This window comes from Sus scrofa, chromosome 8 (genome assembly GCF_000003025.6).
Source record: "Sus scrofa isolate TJ Tabasco breed Duroc chromosome 8, Sscrofa11.1, whole genome shotgun sequence".
NCBI lineage: Eukaryota > Metazoa > Chordata > Mammalia > Artiodactyla > Suidae > Sus > Sus scrofa.
The window spans coordinates 23859899-23879049 of record NC_010450.4 but is presented as its reverse complement, the minus strand read 5'-3'; the positions used below and the strand labels follow the sequence as shown (position 1 = coordinate 23879049).

General features: G+C 35.9%; 1 protein-coding gene across 1 annotated transcript in view; it reads right to left on the bottom strand.

Moving 5' to 3' along the window:
- The window catches only part of PCDH7 (protocadherin 7), a 412730-nt gene continuing 400424 nt past the window's right edge, over positions 6846-19151 (bottom strand). Inside the window, 1 exon segment of the mRNA NM_001244484.1 lies at positions 6846-7420. Within this exon segment, the coding sequence (NP_001231413.1) occupies positions 7044-7420 (377 nt within the window). The 3' untranslated portion in view covers positions 6846-7043.

The window sequence follows — 19151 nt, the reverse complement described above, 5'->3', positions numbered from 1 at the left end:
GTGTGATGTCAAGTAAAGATGATTACCTGCCAGTCTGAGTAATTAGTGCCCCCCCACTCTAATTTTCCAAATGCCTATCTTATTTAAGTAAGCTGGGAGATTTCCTTTTCCCTTGACTTTCTGCCAAATGATGGAAAATGTTTTTGCTGGTACCTAAGCTAATAGAGAGAAAAATGTTAATATTGGCAGAACACTGCCTTCAATCTAAAAATAATTTACCACACTGCTGTGGCTGTGGCGAAGGCCGGCAGCTGTACCTCCAACTGGACCCATATCTTGGGAACCTCCATATGCCATGTGTGCCACCCTAAAAAAAAAAGCAAAAAATAAATAAAAATAATTTAATAAATGCCATTTGCAGCAACATGGATGGAACTAGAGACTCTCATACTAAGTGAAGTAAGTCAGAATGAGAAAGACAAATACCATGCGATTTCACTTATATCTGGAATCTAATATATGGCACAAATGAAACTTTCCACTGAAAAGAAAATCATGGACATAGGGAACAGATTTGTGGTTGCCAGGGGGAAGGGACTGGGAATTTGGGCTTAACAGAGGCAAACTATTGCCTTTGGAATGAATAAGCAATGGGACCCTGCTGTATAGCACTGGCAACTATGTCTGGTCACTTGTGATGAAACATGATAATGTGAGAAAAAAGAATGTATACATATATGTGTGACTGGGTCACCTCACTGTGCAGTAGAAAATTGACAGAACACTGTAAATCAGCTATAATGGAAAAACAAAATCATTATTAAAAAACAATAATTTAATAAAATAAAATCCTTCATACATGGCTCGCCTAATGGATTCTTCAGGTTATATTGCAAGTATTATGGGAATTTTGCAATCAATCTTATAAAAAACATTTGTGAACCATAATGTGTGCTGTATATGTAAGATACTGTTTTGCTAAGTCTAGCTTCTAAGTAACTATATCGAACCTGAAAGGGATCTGAGGTGACAGAATAATCGAACTTAACACTTCGAAGCAATATGCACAACTTTGTTGGCCTGCATTATGTCTATCTTCTTTCTATCACTATATCACTATCACTATTATATCACTATAATTTTACATGTTTGAGATTTTTAAAAATATTTTAACCAAATAATGTACCCTCAAGCTAAAGAGTAATATATATTTGTCAAATCTAAGTTCAGAATTTAAAAGAAAAACAGTGGTTTTATTTTATGTTGTATTCTATTGATTTATGTAGTGATATTTGGTGCTCACAGTTAGATGAGCACAAAGCCAAATGAACACACACATCACTTGTTAATCTCGTTACAACTTGCAGCAAACTTTCTCATCATGCTTCATTCTTAATTCCTTCTTTAGAGATGGAAGGCTGCCAGCCAAAATCAATTTACAAAGATATCTTTGATTTAAGAAAGAATGCATCATTCTATGTAAAGTATTTTGAATTTCAACCAAGAGAGGAAAAAAAATGGTAAACTTCAAGGCAAGCATCTTTAGAATTTCTTTCTTTCATGCCAATAAATTTCAGTTCTGCTGTGAGATGGGGCAAACATTCCTTGCAATCTACTAGTTTAAAAAGAAAGTATTTTCTTTTTTTAAGTCTCTGATTTGGATTGGAGAATATAAGTTGTTTGTTTAAATAAATATGAATTTAGTAAACAAAGAAGAAGGTCCTGTTGCGGTGCAGTGGAAACGAATCTGACTAGGAACCATGAGGTTGTGGGTTCCATCCCTGGCCTTGCTCAGTGGGTTAAGGATCCAGCGTTGCTATGAGTGAGCTGTGGTATAGGTCGCAGACGCAACTTGGATCTGGCATTGTGGTGGCTCTAGGCCTGCAGCTGTAGCTCTGATTAGACCGCTAGCCTGGGAACCTCCATATGCTGTGGGTGTGGCCCTAAAAAGCAAAAATAAATAAATAAAAAATAAACAAAGAAGATAACCGTTATAGTCAGGGTTATAATCTGACAGTAAAAAGTAGATGCAAAATAGTTTTAAAAAAAGTTGGTATATGATTGAAAGAGTATAAAAAGTAGACAAAGTTCAACTTAAGAAGAGTAAGGTAAAAATTCTATTTTTGTTTCAAGTATTTTTTTCTCTATATCTCACAACATATAAGAGGGCTTTTTTTGTTTTTTAGTCTCTCTCTTTTTTTTTTTTTTTGGCTTTTGTCTTTTTAGGGCCACACTGTGGCATACGGATGTTCCCAGGATAGGGGTCAAATCAGAGCTGTAGCTGCTGGCCTAAGCCACAGGATTCGAGCTGCATTTGCAACCTACACACAGCTCACAGCAATGCCAGATCCTCAATTCACTGAGCAAGGGCGGGGATTGAACTGGCAGCGTCCTCATGGATAGTAGTCAGATTCATTAACACCTGAGCCATAACAGGAAAGCCTAACTTTTTTGTATTCATCATTACTTTAGATTAAAAACAAACATTTCCAGTATAGAGATACATTTTGATTTAGAATTATTTTTCTGAAATGTGAAATTTCTTTAGAAATCACCTGAAAATAAAAAATCACTCTTTACATTACTGATGAGAAGTTCTTCCACTTCACACTTAAGATTTCAAAGCCAGTTAGTAACTGTCTCAGGAACTATTTTGATGAAACTGTAGAATCCAAGTTCTATTCTATTCTAAGGCAAAGTAATATAACAGTTATGCCCAGTGCCCTCTAAATCAACAATTACTGCAGCATTATCTTCCTTACTCCATCTTAATTTAGCAGAAATCAAACCACTTTAAATCAAACTGGTACATTCATCCATTCATTTCTCGTCCAATCAAAACTGAATTACCTGTCAACAGAGAAGTACACTTACAAGTGTGAAACCATTTGACCATGTTATATTTTAATTTGCAGAGACAAAAATGACAAGCAATTTATTTACATAAAACTGTACAAAAGCAAATTAAATTATGTAAAGTATTTCATAAATAGTTGGACGAGTGTTTAATACATTTCGCCATGTTTAGCATAGTTGCGTGCATAGTGACTCATAATAAACGATGATAAATTGTTCTCTGCTTCACTATCAACATCCAAGTAGCAGAACAATAGTCAATGATTAACATTACAAACGGATCGTACCACACTGAATGCAAGTGCTTTAAAATGTAGAAAAAATCACCTGAAAGTAAACCCTAGGTAGCTGAAAAAATGATGCCTTCCTCCAGATGTTATGCATACCTCTGCCCAGGTCAAAACTAACAAGCTTTAGGTATTCTTGATCATCTTAATTCTTCCTTTTTTTTTCTCTTAAGGACACACTGTGTATTTATTACTAATACAATATATCTAAAACTACTGAGGTCTTCAGATTTCACATGCCTGTTTTAGGATAGCTGTTTGATTCTTGGCAGTTTCTTCTGATCTCTGTGTTGTATTTTCTATAAGACAGCTTCCTAGGGTAGCCTTTCAGCCAGACATCTTCAGTACCATCTTAGTTTTCTTCCCATAAAAATAATGCCTCTCTTGTTTTCTGAAACTCAGGCAGCAGGCCAGTCAGAAACCATAATGATATCTAGAGGTTCAGAATGAGCGTTAGATTTAGACTGAAGCTACAGACATTTTAATACACATAAATTCATATAGTTACTCAATTTATAAATGTGTCCTAATGTATAATGCATGCAAAATTCACTTGAGCTTCTTGTGTACAGAAAACAAATATGGTTTATATACTGCACAACCAAAATGAAACAGCAGCTAAAAGAAACATAACAACAGAAAGAAGAATAGAAATTATAAATCAATATTTTACCTTGCAAAATGGACTGACTTCACCCCTGATAATATCTCTCTGTGTTATTGTTACAATAAATTCTTTAGCCTTCTAAGCAGCCCATATTAATTTTGCTTTATGAATGAATGATATTTAAGACTGGTCCATTATCTGAGTTTGTCAGAAGGCAAATTTTTAATATATTATTTATTATTTTCAGAAAATAAACATGGATAAATATACAGGATCAAAAAAGTTGGGAATAGCCCATTTCCCCTCATTGTCCAAACCCAACAACCGTTTTTTAACCATAACAACAGGTATAAAGGCACAGTTGCTTATTTTGCATTCACTCATTTATTATTTTTTTGTTTCTTTTTATTGATTTTTTTCAAAAGCACTCTATATATGGAGTGGCACCAGATTTAACCTATTCAAAATAAAAGTCATACAAACACAAAATATATTTCTGTGTCATGCCAGCTCATTATAATAAACATGTTATGATAGCTAATTCTACTAGAATTACTGCGAATACTTACAGTACACTGAATTTTATTCTTTCACACCCATTTTAGTTCTAAAGAGGCTCACGAGTTAAATGACAATGACATGGCTGTCTTGAATGTGGTGCAAACGTCATTGGGGAAAATGGATCCAATTAATCCAAAGGTCCCATATGACCCGTATTAGCTTTATAGACATCAGAAGTATTTTAAGATAGAGTGAAATGAGCTATCTAATGTTTTAAGTGTCTCATGAAAGAAAGAAAAAAAGTATTAAAAAAATTATGCTGAACATCTGTGTTATGCAATTGAATATTTCCTTTGTAACGTGCAAGAAAAAATATGTATACATTTCATAAGTATCTTTAGAAGTATTTTGTCTTAATAGGTACTTACAGATTATACAAGGCAGAACTGCTTTAATGCAGTTTCCTAACAAATTACTAGAATTGCATCTTTCCATAATGTAAATAATAATCAAACATAAGCATGTTCAATTATTGATTGATATTTTAGTCCAACATTTCTGTTTCTTCAATTACATATCTTCTTTCATCCTAACTATTATACATAAACTAACAATAAATGAAAACTCCACTGAAGAAAGAGCATAAGGAAATGACCCCGAAAGAGTACCCCACCAAACAGAGAAGTGGTTTTCAAAGATAAGCATTTTGATGACCTATAGTGAATTAACAACCTATATTCCAGGTTGCGTCATTTTGTAGTCTAAGAAATATTGCAAAGCATGAAACTACCCAAAGCTACATTGTTTCTACAGTTCACTAGAGAGCCATAAAGGCTATGCCTTAACCAGGTTACAAACATTCAGTGATGGGAGCATTTGCTCTCTTCACCTGTTATCCCTAGTCTGTCCCTGGATTGTCACTTTTTCTGAATGTCTCAGCTTAGTTTCCAATTGCATTAAAAATAATCCTCTGCAGAGGAAGTGACTCAAAATCTGCATATTCTGTTTCTTTATATTTCATTGAAAAACCTGCATATTTTCCAACTTTGAGATGTATATACCATGAGACATGTCACTGCCCAGAACTCATTTCTTTCATGTTCAGATTGAATTGGTTTTAAAAGATATATTACTTAACGTTCATATCATATTAGTGACAAAGTCAATTAGCTTGTTGCCTTGTTTCAAAGTTGTGAGTCTTGAAATAGTGCCATATCGCACAGGATTCAAAATTAACGCACTTTTGTTACATGGGAGTGCACACTGAACATGTAAAAATGCACTTGGTAATTTGAAATGTGGATATTAAGACAAGAAGCATAACCTGGATTCTAAAATGGTAATAGTGGACTTAAAGGCTGTATGCCAATGCATCTTTCTTTCCCTACCTAACCACAAACACGATTTTAAAAAGTAGAATCTTCCCTGACTATATATATATATATATATTTTTTTTTTTTTTTTCCTGTTTTAGGGCCTCATGTGTGGCATATGGAAGTTCCCAGGCTATGGGTCACATCGGAAATACAGCTGCCAGCCTACACCACAGCCACAACAACATGGGATCCCAGCCTCGTCTGTGACCTATACCACAGTTAATGGCAACACTGGATCCTTAACCCACTGAGCGAGGCCAAGGATCAAACCTGCATCCTCATGGATACTAGTCGTGTTTGTTACCACTGAGGCACAACAGAAACTCCCCAGATAATATTTTGAAATTAAATGTTAACCTTAACAAATTGCCAATATAATACAAAAAGTATGTCTCATATACTTTTTATTTTCTGAGCTCTCAAAGAAAATCTATTTTAAAAGAAAAGGATTGTTTTCCGGGTATAGAGAAAATGCAAAAAAAAAAAAAAAAAAAAAAAAACCCAACCAACCAAACAAAAAAAAACTAGCATTTGAAGGTTTCTGTGTGTGCCTGGGTTCAGTGACTTTTGCTGCTTAATGGATTTTCACATCAAGACCAAATCTACTTCAAGATTTCCCTGATCTGCCCTGATCTTTGGCCTTATAATGACATAATTGTTCCAGTCAGTTGATAATAGTGGCGCTGTTCTGAAAAATATATATATAATTTTTACAAGTTATAACTAGTGTCATTGAGAAATGTGGTCAAGATACATTGTGTGTATACTAAGAATATTCAGTGAATGTATGGAATTAAGTTGATGCCCCGGGATTCTAGGAAAACAACATATGCCAATTTGGGCTACAATCTCCAACTGTGTTTTGTTTAATTCTCAGCCTTTGTTAGAATATTAAAGCTGTGATCTTCCCCCAAATGCTTCTTCTAGAGCCTACCTCTATAAGGACTGTGCCTTAAGAGGGACTCAATAATTTTTGAGGGATTGCTTTCCATGGTGATTAATCATATCTAATCCTATGTCTGAAATATATTTTACCTGATCTGTTTGTTTGTTTTTTTTTTTTTTTTTTTTGACCAACCAGATGACATTCAAACTAAACCAAAGTGACTAAAATCATGCTTCAGCTTAGGGATAATGAGTGTGTTGTGTTCTGCTAATCAGGCTCATTACCATGAAAGAAACTTGCAACCATCTTTTTGTTTGTTTGTTTTGGAGGGGTGGGGAAGGGGTTGGGTGGGAAATCAGTAAGGGGGTTAGACATGCAAGTAACAAGGATGGTTTCTACATTGTACATTACAATCAGGCTAAACAGTATCACTCACTAAAGGCCTGATCTGGAGGCAGAAGTGGCAGGCAAAGTTTTGTCTCTTTGGTAGCCCCCTCTTTTTGATTACATGGTTTTGTTTTTTAAGGTTTTTTTGCCCCTTATTCTCCTTCTCATACATGAAAAGAACTTTGCTGTTGCTCCTTTATAGCCTACAGGTAAACTTCTCTTCTAGTGAGAGTATTGACAGGAGATGGCTTGTATTCCCCTGTTTTGGTAAGGGGAATATCCTCAGTGTTGGCTTCCTCATTTTTGCTGAAACTAGCTGCACTGAAGGTCTCATAGGATGAGGTCAACTTTTTGTTCAGGAGGTTTCTGTTGCGGTCACCCATGATGGCAGCCTCGCCGTTGGCCAGCTTTTCCTGGCTTCCTCGTTCATCAACAGGCATGAAGGTGGAGAGTTTGGGCTGGCTCTTCTTCCTCTCTGGAGAAGTACGGACGGGCATCCAGCAGGAGTCTGAATGGCCATACTCATCACACTCACGGGTACACTTCCCGGTCAGGGCTACATCTGGAAGAGGTATTGAATCTGAAATTCAAGGAGAAGGAGCCATTAAAGTTAGCCATTTCTCAATGGGCTTTCCTGACCTGTATGCAATTGGACAGAGGAAATATGTATAATGTTATATTACATATATAATTATATATGTATATATAGTTCCTTTACCACTTTATTTCCCTTTTTCAACACCCTGCAGTTCATCATCCCATAGAACAATTTTTATTTCATATCCATTAAAGATAAGGTTTTGCAAAAACATCAAGTATTATAGAAAGAGGGGAATGGACAAACTGATAAATTTAAATGTGTAGAACAGATAGGTATATAGATATACATTTGTTACAGGACAGTGGCATGTACAGAGTATATCCTCAAGTAGAAATAAAGTACTTATGTATATTTGCAAGGGTATAAATTTTTCCACACGCATAAGAAAAGTTATTAAACTCCAATATTTCTGTATTTATAAATTATCCCACAAATCATGTACCTTTGCCAATTGGATTTTTTTTTCCTGCTTATACATTATTCATAGAATGCAAATATGCAAAACCTTATGTTTAAAATACATCCTTAAACATCAAGGTAGAACCCAAACTGACAGCACATTATGTGGTTAAAAAGTGAGAAATGCAAGGGACAAGTGGGTCACAGGTGTGAACATAGGAGCAGTATCACCGGCCTACTCCACCCTAGCCCACATCCTCCCCCACCTCGTTAATGATCTAACATGTGCTGTAGGATAGTCCCTTGAGTGCTCACAAAGAAATACATTCATCAGTGTGTTGGCTGAATGGAAATATGTGAAATGCAACATATTGGATAAATCGAGTCAAGTTTCTAAAGTTTTGATGAAATGGCATGTACTCCTAATTAATGGTGTGGCCTAACAGAATAGGACATGTCTTCTATTTCTATAAAGCTAACTTTTATCTAAACAGTTCTTAGGGACTGGGATTTAAGATGGCAATTGAGATTTACCTGTCCATGTAATTAAAATCATTATATGTAAAAAAAATAATAATAATTATATGTGCCTGCCTTTGTAGAATTATCTTTTTTTACTATTACAAAATTTTAAAACAGATTTTGTTTTTGTTTGAGAAAGAGGGTGTGAGAGAGAAAAAGCTGTTTCACCTCAACAGATTCAAAGAAAATAACCTCTAGGGTTGTATTTAATATATTTTATAGTTTCCTTTATTGCCAAAGAAAAGAACATAATATGACTGTGCTCTAATTTATATCACATGGTATCATTTTATTACAAGACTTGGGACTTAAAAGACTGACACATTTTAACTTCTGCAAATCTATTTACAACAAATGAAATCAGTAAGATTTGCATATGCATCCTTGGTCGATTTGGTTTATTTATTTATTTATTTATTTTGTCTTTTTTTTTTTTTTTGCTATTTCTTTGGGCCGCTCCCGCGGCATATGGAGGTTCCCAGGCTAGGGGTCTGTAGTCTCCGGCGTACGCCAGAGCCACGGCAACGCGAGATCCGAGCCGCATCTGCAACATACACCACAGCTCAGGGCAGCGCCGGATCGTTAACCCACTGAGCAAGGGCAGGGACCAAACCCACAACCTCATGGTTCCTAGTCAGATTCGTTAACCACTGCGCCACGACGGGAAATCCGGTCGATTTGGTTTAAAATAGAAGAGAGGGTTATTTAAATTACTCCCAACATACTTAAACCCTCTGCTTTTGTCTCCCACGCCATCCCCTGTGGTTTATAATGATCTTCCTATTTGGTTATCATTCGTCTTAGGATATTTTAGAAGTTTTCTTCTGCCAAAACTCCTAAATCAAGACAGTCCAATATTGTGTGTTATTTTTTCCTTCGGTGATGGATGGATAACCGAAATATTGATATTTGTTAGCCCACTGAATTTTGAACCACAGTGGCCTGAGATTTTTCTGCCATTTGCTCAGAGTTCAATAAGGAAATGCCAGGGTTGCTCATGGAAAATCTAGAATTAATTTTCTCTTTTCCAAAGATAAAATGAAAGATAATTATTTATTTTAGTTGCAAATGCTGCTAGTTGACTTTTAAGTAGGTAGATCCTATTAATTTTATCATCAAAAGAAAAAGCCCTTTCCTATTTACTTTTTATGCTAAATTCCCTGTGTCTCTCAAACACATATTTTAGATGCATTTAAAAAAATCAAACTATTGGAGTTCCCATCGTGGCGCAGTGGTTAATGAATCCGACTAGGAACCATGAGGTTGCGGGTTCGGTCCCTGCCCTTGCTCAGTGGGTTAAGGATCCCGCGTTGCCGTGAACTGTGGTGTAGGTCGCAGACGCGGCTCGGATCCCGAAAGTTGCTGTGGCTCTGGCATAGGCTCCAATTCGACCCCTAGCCTGGGAACCTCCATATGCCACGGGAGTGGCCCAAGAAATAGCAAAAAGACAAAAAAAAAAAAAAAAAATCAAACTATTGACAAATTTTATGAATGGTTTTTGTAATCTAGTTAGTTTAAATAAGCAAGCTGAGTTCTTTGGGAATATTTCCTATCTTGGGATACTTTGTTTATTTGAAGCTGACCTAAATGCTTTGAACAGGGGGGGAAAAAAAAACTTACAAAAATGCAAAATGTGAGATTAGATCTACTTTTACTCTAAACACCGCCCCCCGCCCCCACTGCTTTAGCAGGTTCCAACTTTTCTTTTTTCTTTTATGGCAGTGCCTGTCAAGGACACAACACAATAATCAGAAATTTAGCTACCAAAATAGGAAAAATCTCTACAAATGTGGTTGCCTGAGGAAATGATCCAGAATAGTCTCGAATAATTTCTTTAAATTTACTTGTCTCACACAATGTGTCAGTCGATTTACACAATGACTTATACCGGTTGCTGCTTTAGGCGGATTAATTTGCGTTTCCAGTTTGAAATTCATAGCACCTTGTTTTTCCTTTGTTTGAGATGGATTTAGAGATAGTTTGTAGAGTTATAATGATACTCTAACATCTCTTTTTACCTGTTGGACTTAACTTGTGTACCTTAACTCCCTGTAGCTCATTTAAAAATTCGACTCATTTAGATGGACTCAATTTCCAATCAATTTCCAAGACACTTCAATTCTGTCCCTCAGCCTTTCCTTCATAGTTGGGGTTATTTCCTACTAAAATTGATTTCCTTTTATTGCTTGTAAGGAAAGGCAGCTTGTCTTCTCTGTGTTCAGCCATGTGTGGGTGGGCTGCCACATCTCTATCCAAAAAGCATGACTTTTAATAAGGATCTCCTGCCATTTCCAAAGTCAAACACTTGATTGGGGACCATGGTGGAAGTTGACAAGCCTAATTGGATGAGACATGTGGCAGTGTTTATCATCAAATTTAGAAAATAATCAAGAAAGGCTATAGAGATTCATCACAAGCAATCAAAACTTCCCATCTTGATGACTCAAATGAATCTTCAAAAGAAATGCCAATGATTAACAAATGCAATTTATATTATGATGCAATCTATTAAGGGAAATCATGAGAGGGATAGTATTATACATTTTTTAAAACACAAAAGTTATATAGGGTCTTATGAAATCATCCAATACACTTCTTTCTCACTTTCATAAAAGATATACTTTTAAAATGTCCCATTTGTTGTGGAATTATAAAGGCAAATCTTTCATAAATAGTAATCCTTCTTAGTCTTTCAGTTTTTCAGGGAAGGATGGGTTTTTGATATCTAAGAGCATTATTTCACACTTTAGTTTAGTAATTTTCCCTTTAATTTTGACCTGAGTGAAGATGGGAAATAGTTACTCAAAACACTTGTTAGCTGGTATTGAGTAAATCAATAAAAAAAAGTAAAATGTTCTGTATTGAAATATAGTAGTATTCTCTATCAGCATTTTCCTTAATAAAGTCAGCTACTTGGAGAACCTTCCAAACACACACACGCTCAATCATATCGAATCTTGAGAAGACTGGAAGTAGAAATGGTATCCATTAGATCTTGTGGTTGTTTTAATATCACTTGCAGAGTTCTCTACCTCCATTTACTTATGCTATCTGCTAAAAACATTACACCGCTTTGGGATGTCAAAGTCCTTTCTTAAACATAATTTCCCTCTCTTTTAAGTATACAATTCTAAGCCATCATAACGGCAAGTGACATATAAGATATAAAATACCTCCCCATACTTTATTCCTTTCATTTATCATCTCAACCCAATAGCAAGGAGGATGGAAGCAGTGAGGGTTCCAGATGATGGGAGAGCTGAGGCCAAAGTACAAGTGTTTTGACTTTTACTTTAGTGTTTCCCATAATGCCATAGCGCTCCTTCTTAAAATGTCATAGCAGAGTTATTTAGAGGTCAATTACTGCTATCCAGAGCCATAAGAAAAAACCTATAGTCTCCAAAGAAAGAAAAAAAAAAAAAAAAAAACAAAAAAAACTGAGAGGCACAGGAAATAGATGCCACATAGTCACAAATTTTGCTACTTAAAGAAAAAAATAAAAATTCAACCTTCTTAATACTATGCATTTCCTATGGTGCAGAAAAGGAAAACTAAGAAGTCCATTCTGGAGTTCCCGTCGTGGCGCAGTGGTTAACGAATCCGACTAGGAACCATGAGGTTGCGGGTTCGGTTCCTGCCCTTGCTCAGTGGGTTAACGATCCGGCGTTGCCGTGAGCTGTGGTGTAGGTTGCAGACGCGGCTCGGATCCCGCGTTGCTGTGGCTCTGGTGTAGGCCGGTGGCTACAGCTCCGATTCAACCCCTAGCCTGGGAACCTCCATATGCCGCGGGAACGGCCCAAGAAATAGCAACAACAACAACAACAAAACAACAACAACAACAAAAAAAAGACAAAAAAAAAAGAAGTCCATTCTTTCTCTAAAAAGTCCATTCTTTCTCAACCAGAGTGGTTGAGTGGGTGGTGACAAGATACTGCTACAGTGACCTCAGCAAGAAGTGACAGACAATACGTAATATCATTAGAAAGAAAAAGGAAAACCCAGATTTATGGAGGCATTTAATGTTTTCAGAACCTGTCCTACAAAATTCAGAAAACTTTAGAGGCATCATTATTATAGCAGAGCCCTGGGATTGTTAAGGCTGTTAAAGACAGCTCTGTATTAGTAAAGATTTTGATAGACTGAGTTATACATTCTGCCAGAACCTGCTCTATGTTTTCTGCACCCATGGCATGCAGAAGTTCCTGGGCCAGGGATCAAACCCATGCCACAGCAGTGACCTGAGCCCCAGCAGTGACAATGCCAGATCCTTAACCCATTGAGCCACGAGGGAACTCCATGAATGTATTACATTATCTGTAATAAATCAAGTAGAAGCCTGAGAATGCAAAAAATATATTCTATTTCTTTTATGTCTTCTTATCATGGGCAACAAACTGACCAACATTATGGAAAGTACAAAAAGAAAAAATTCTCCTCCACAATCTTCATCTTAGTGATCTATTGCTGTATCAAGGAACTCTCTCCAAGCCCTAAACAAACAAAAACAAACAAACATAACTTAGGAGAGTCAAACTACAAAGGCTGATGACTTCTCCTATTTCTTTGGCATGGCTATGGGGTTCTTCTGTGAGTTTTACCCAGACCATTCATGTGGCTCCATTAATCTGGGGAGTTGGCTCAGGGAGGCTCTGCTGGGCCAGCTGAGATAGCCTGGTTGCTCTCTCAAATGATGCTTCATCTTCAAAGAGGCTAGATCGTGCTTTCTCTCAAGGTGGAGACTGCAGGCTTCTAAGAGCAGAAGCAGAAGCTGCTAGGACTCTTGAGACCTATCCTGGAAATTTCACAGTGTCACTCTAGCCGTCAAAGCTAGCTCAGCTTCAAGGGCTTGGGCTAAAGATACAAGGATATTTCTGTTTCCTGAAATAAGGTATGAAAAGGTTGCATTTAGTTTTAAATTATTTCCAATGAGTTTTTCTTTGTTTTGTTTTAAGCTCAGGTACTTAAGCTATATGTGTCAATTGCTTATTTATTTAATAGACAAATTATTTAATTCTCTGACATTGAGAAATAACTAGATTGTTAATCAGTGTGTAGACACCTCAGGCATTCACATTCTTCTTGGGCACTTAGCATATTCTTAATATTACTTGACAAAATTTTGCAAATAAAAAATTATGCTATTCTCTTTGGGGGAGAAAAAAGCACATATAGGCACCTTTTCCCTTTTTAAAGTATTATTTGTTTTTTTATGTCTTGACTTGCTGTTAACTGAAGACTTATTTTTCTGGAGATGCACCTAATTCTAGTAGAATATGGTGGGCTATGAAAAGCTTTTACAAAAGGATGAACAACAACAAAACAAGAAAGACATACTTTGTTGATTTTCCAACAAATATTTTTAGCATTACCTTTATTTCTTTAGTCTAAATGAAAATATATTTTTACTCTAATAATCAAATTGAGTGCTTTGTTTTAAAATAGCTGTTAAAAATGATTTATCTTTGCCTCATGTAATAGATCTGAGAACAAATAATTAAACTTCTTATTGAAAATTATTATTGTAGTCAAATTTTAGGTATAAGGGCGTGAGACCTGAAAAGTGCATGCATCTGAGTTAGATATGGCTTTTTTAAAATAAATGAACTAATGATGCCCAACTTTTGCCTATTTAGGGAATTTGGGAAGAATAGAAAGTTTAGCATGTAACAGATCACAGCGAGGTTGGAAATCACTGACTCAGACAAGTAGTAGGTGATCCTTTGGATATCCAGACATTTTTTAGAAGAAGGGTAAATTTACCGTTATGCAGATGTCACCCAGGGCTACAAAAAGGGGGTTACGTTTTTTATATTGTGTTCTCATTTATTATGAAATCACTCGATCCAACCAAACGGGAAGAGGCTATAAGGAACACCTATTCAGCCAACACTTCAGTCTCATCTATACCTGGAGTGAGTGCTTCTCTCAAGGGACAGGGGAACTTGTGACAAAACAGGAGTTTGGGACTCTCCACAGCGTGCTGAGCGTGATTCAGGGCCTACCACGTATAAGCTGTGTGACTTTGGATATAATTTCTTTGAGCCTCAAGTTCTCGATTATTATAATAATAGCTATTCCCTCATGTATTATGAGTATAAATGAGTTAATGTACATAAAGTTTATAGCATGGTGTCCAGTGCAGTGCAGATTTTAGGTAAACAGGAGGTCATAGCCTCTGGTGAACTTTAAAGAGGTAGAGTTTTGTTTTGTTTTTTTCTCTCTTTAGTCTTCTCCGAATGAAAAGGGTATTAAGCAATGAGGTCCTACTGTACAGCACAGGGAACTATAGCCAACTCTTGGGATAGAACATGGTGGAAGATAGTATGAGAAAAGGAATGTGTATATATCTATATGACTAGGTCACTATGCTATACAGCAGAAATTGACACAACATTGTAAATCGACCATACTTTAATTAAAGGAATAAATTATTTTAAAAAAGAAATGGATATTTAAGGACTAGGCCCCAGAGCTAGTATCCCTGAATTGAAATCCCAACTGTGTCACTTAATAGACATGTAACTAAGTTACTTGATTCATTTAAATTTCCTCATCTTTGTAAGAGGCATAAGAATGAATTAACTTTTAGGATTATTGTGAGGATGAAAGGTGTTAATATAGGTAAAGTATTTGTAAGAATTTTTGACACACAATAGGCCCTCAATAAATACTAGAAACTTCAGGTGCACAATCCCCTCTCTACAATGTGGTCCTTAAAAAAGGCTTTGAAAACCGAAAGGTTATTTTTCCCCCCATAAGTTTACAACAAACCTGACCTTGAACGCAAAGTGATTTTTCATTTTTATTTATCTTACATAGTGTGAATGTTTATGTTGTATGGGAAAAATAGTGTTTAATTAAGGGCATTGTCTCAGACTCAGATCTTTATAAACATACATGATATTACCTTTTCTAATACATGAAGGATTCTGAATTTTAAGATATATTTGCTCCCAAGGTTCAAGTAACTTACTGTTCTTAGTAACAATCATCAGTCAAAAGGGCCTGCATTTGGAGGTACTTTTGCAGTAGTACCAATGGATTTATGCCGATATAATCTGCAATATACCAGAGTACCATCTATTTAGGAAAATACAATGGTCACTGGTTACTCTGTATCAGATACTTCCCTAATACTACTTTATGAAGATTTTGCCAGAAAATTTACTCATTATACGTGTCATTATAGTTGCTCCATGTTGGAGGGCAAATGCTCTATTATTTGCAGTTATCTTTACAACCTAAACAGGTCAACCTCACAATTAATTATTCTCGCTTGAAAGAGATTTACCCCTAAGATACTGGGGCTGCTATCTTGCTTTGCCTGTATGAGCCATAACATAAAAAAAGAGCTCCATTTTAAATATCACCCCAAATTACCAATAAGTTAATCTATGACTAAGAGGTTGAAAATCAAGGAAAGACAACAGAATGCAGGGCAAACACCTCCAGGCAGTGTACCCTTCAGACATCAAAAATAATGAAACATAAAAGTCATTTAGCATACAAGCTATGCAGATTTCATGATGTGTGTACATGCTTAAGTTGCAAAATAAGGCCAGAGATTCCTCTAATCTTTTTATACACATTCCTTTGAAATGAGGCATCATTACTCCTACTGTCAAGTATAGATTCCATTTCTGCAACCCTTGAAGCTGAGCTAGCTTTGACGACTAGAGTGACACTGTGAAATTTCCAGGATAGGTCTCAAGAGTCCTAGCAGCTTCTGCTTCTGCTCTTAGAAGCCTGCAGTCTCCACCTTGAGAGAAAGCACGATCTAGCCTCTTTGAAAATGAAGCATCATTTGAGAGAGCAACCAGGCTATCTCAGCTGGCCCAGCAGAGCCTCCCTGAGCCAACTCCCCAGATTAATGGAGCCACATGAATGTCTGGCAAAACTCACAGAAGAACCCCATAGCCATGCCAAAGAAATAGGAAAAGTCATCAGCCTTTGTAGTTTGACTCTCCTAAGTTATGTTTGTTTGTTTTTGTTTGTTTAGGGCTTGGAGAGAGTTCCTTGATATAGCAATAGATCACTAAGATGAAGATTGTGGAGGAATTTTTTTTTTCTGCACCCATGGCATGCAGAAGTTCCTGGGCCAGGGATCAAACCCACAACAGTGACCCGAATCCCAACAATGACAATGCCAGATCTTTAACCCACTGAGCCACGAGGGAACTCTGTGAATGTATTACATTATCTGTAATAAATCAAGTAGAAGCCTGAGAATGCAAAAAATATATTCTACTTCTTTTATGTCTTCTTATCATGGGCAACAAACTGACCAACATTATGGAGAGTGCAAACATTTTCAGGGATGTAAGCACATTTAATTAAGAAGTTCAAGCAGAGGGCTCCTATTGAAAGCTCTGGAAATTCTAGTCCTGTAATTACAGGATTTCACTGCATTTTTTACCTAGGAGTGCTCTAGTTTGGGCTGACATGCCAAGACAATATTAAAATGTTTTAGCATGTTTGAAAGCATCAGCAACTTTTCTCTGTACCTTAGGCTATACTCAGTTAAACAGCAATTGAATGTATCTCAAGAAGCATTTACTGCCCTGAGGCTTAGACCACTGTCATTCTGAATGTGGTATTATCATATACAGAGGAGGCTGTGCACGCCAGGTCTCAAGCAGTCCTGCTGAATCAACTCAAACATGAATCTGCTGGTTGGCACATGAAAACTGCACTACAGCAGAAAAATGCATGGTGACTGCTGGAGAGTGATCTATTTATGCACATCAGAGATGGGGCTTCACTTTGATTTCCTCTCTTCACGAAAGCAAAATTAGAGAGGGTAGAGGTTAGGAGAGTGTTAAGGGAGGAGAGGAGAAGGAGAGGAAGGAAGTGTTGGAAATGAGAAGATGCTCTCATATTGATCAGAAGGAAGAGTTCACAAAACCTGGAAGAGACTGGGGACATTTATTACACAAGTTAGCAATTGATTAGCACTGAAAAAAGAGTGAGTTCTCCTTTGAGCCAATCATCTTTATTTTTCCACAGCAATAATCAAAGGTTTTTTTTCTTCTAGTCTCTTGGGTTTCCTTATATTAGAAAGTATTTGCTTTAGGTGTCATACACTTTAATAATCTGATTTAAAGTAGAAGAATTGCCTTCCTCCACAAATGCAAATACATGCCCAGAACATCTGCATAATTCTCAGTGGGTTTCAAGATACCAAAGTTAGGTCACAGCATAGTCCAGTGTTCTGAAAAATGGAGAGAAGAAGGGTATATTTTCCTATACTTATACTTTTTCCTTTGAATTTGAAGTAATGGTTAAGGAATATTTAACAAATCAACATTCATCCTTGAAAAACAGAAATTTACGTGTGGTGAATAAATTGCCAAACAGTGACAGAAGATATAAAATAAATAAAATATAAATTATGAAACACATATTCAGAAGTAAAGAAAGCAATTTAGGTTTGATAATGTTAATATTGTTCAAATATAAAACCTCCTAAGAACCTATAAGGCTTTGTATTAATAGCAGTTTTTTTTTAATTTTATGGATTTATTTTTATTTTTACTTTTTTTCATTTTTTAAAATTTTTTCCACTGTATAGCATGGGGACCAAGTTACACATACATGTATACACACTTTTTCCTCCCATTGTGTGTTGTATTAATAGCAGTTTAATGCTTGTGGGTGGATTTTACTGATTGCTGATCAGCACCTTGAAATGTATTTTCCTTCCTACAGTCTATGTCCAATATTTGCACTAGTATCTGGAATTGTCAGCAACTGGATCTTCACTCACCATGAGAAAAGAGATTAATTGATAAAATCTCATCATTAATAAATTTCATACAAAACAATAATGATCCAGGTGAGTTTTTTTTTTTTTTTAAATTTATAATCTGTATTAGCCACTGTACATTCGCTTGGCTATAAGGTGTGAAGTGGGCACTTCTAAAAGAGTTGTAAGTATCAGCTGAGAGTCATTTTCCAGTAATGGTCTCAAATCTACAAAGTTTTCAATATTGGCTATAAAGTTGTAAAACATATACCCTCCTATAAATATTAATATTGACTTTAGGAGTGGATATTTATTCTAAAAATAATATATGAAGGCTCTATTACTGTAAGAATATTATCTTTGGATTGTAGTCCTATAGGCAGTGCCTATTTTATCTTTGTTTCTCCACGTAACATGCAATTCTGCACAAAAAAAAGCTTGAAAAAAAGGAAACTTAAAAATACCAATTAATATCAACAAGATATATTTTTTGAAACCTTTTTACTCCAATATAAATCATGAGAAAGCATTTTTATTGAAATATAGTTGACTTACAAGATTGTATTAGTTTCCAGTGTACAGCAGATTGATTAAGTTATTCAGTGATTTCAGATTCTTTCCCTTTATAGGTTATTACAGGATAATGAATATAGTTCCCTGTGCTATATAGTAAATTCTTGTGGTGTTATCTATTTTGTAATTAGTAGTGGGTATCTATTAATGTTATACACCTAATTTATTCCTCCCACTTTCCTCTTGGGTGACCATAAGTTTGTTTTCTATGTCTGTTTCTGTTTGTAAATAAGATCATTTGTATTATTTCTTTAGATTGCACATATAAGTGATGTATAATATTTATCTTTTTCTGTCTGACTTACTTCACTCAGTATGATAGTCTCTAGGTTAATCCATGTTGCTAAAAATGGCAATGTTTCACTCATTTTATGGCCAGGTAATATCTCATTGCGTGTGTGTGGTGTGTGTGTGTGTGTGTGTGTGTGTGTATCTCATATCTTCTTTATCCACTTATCTGTTGGATACTTA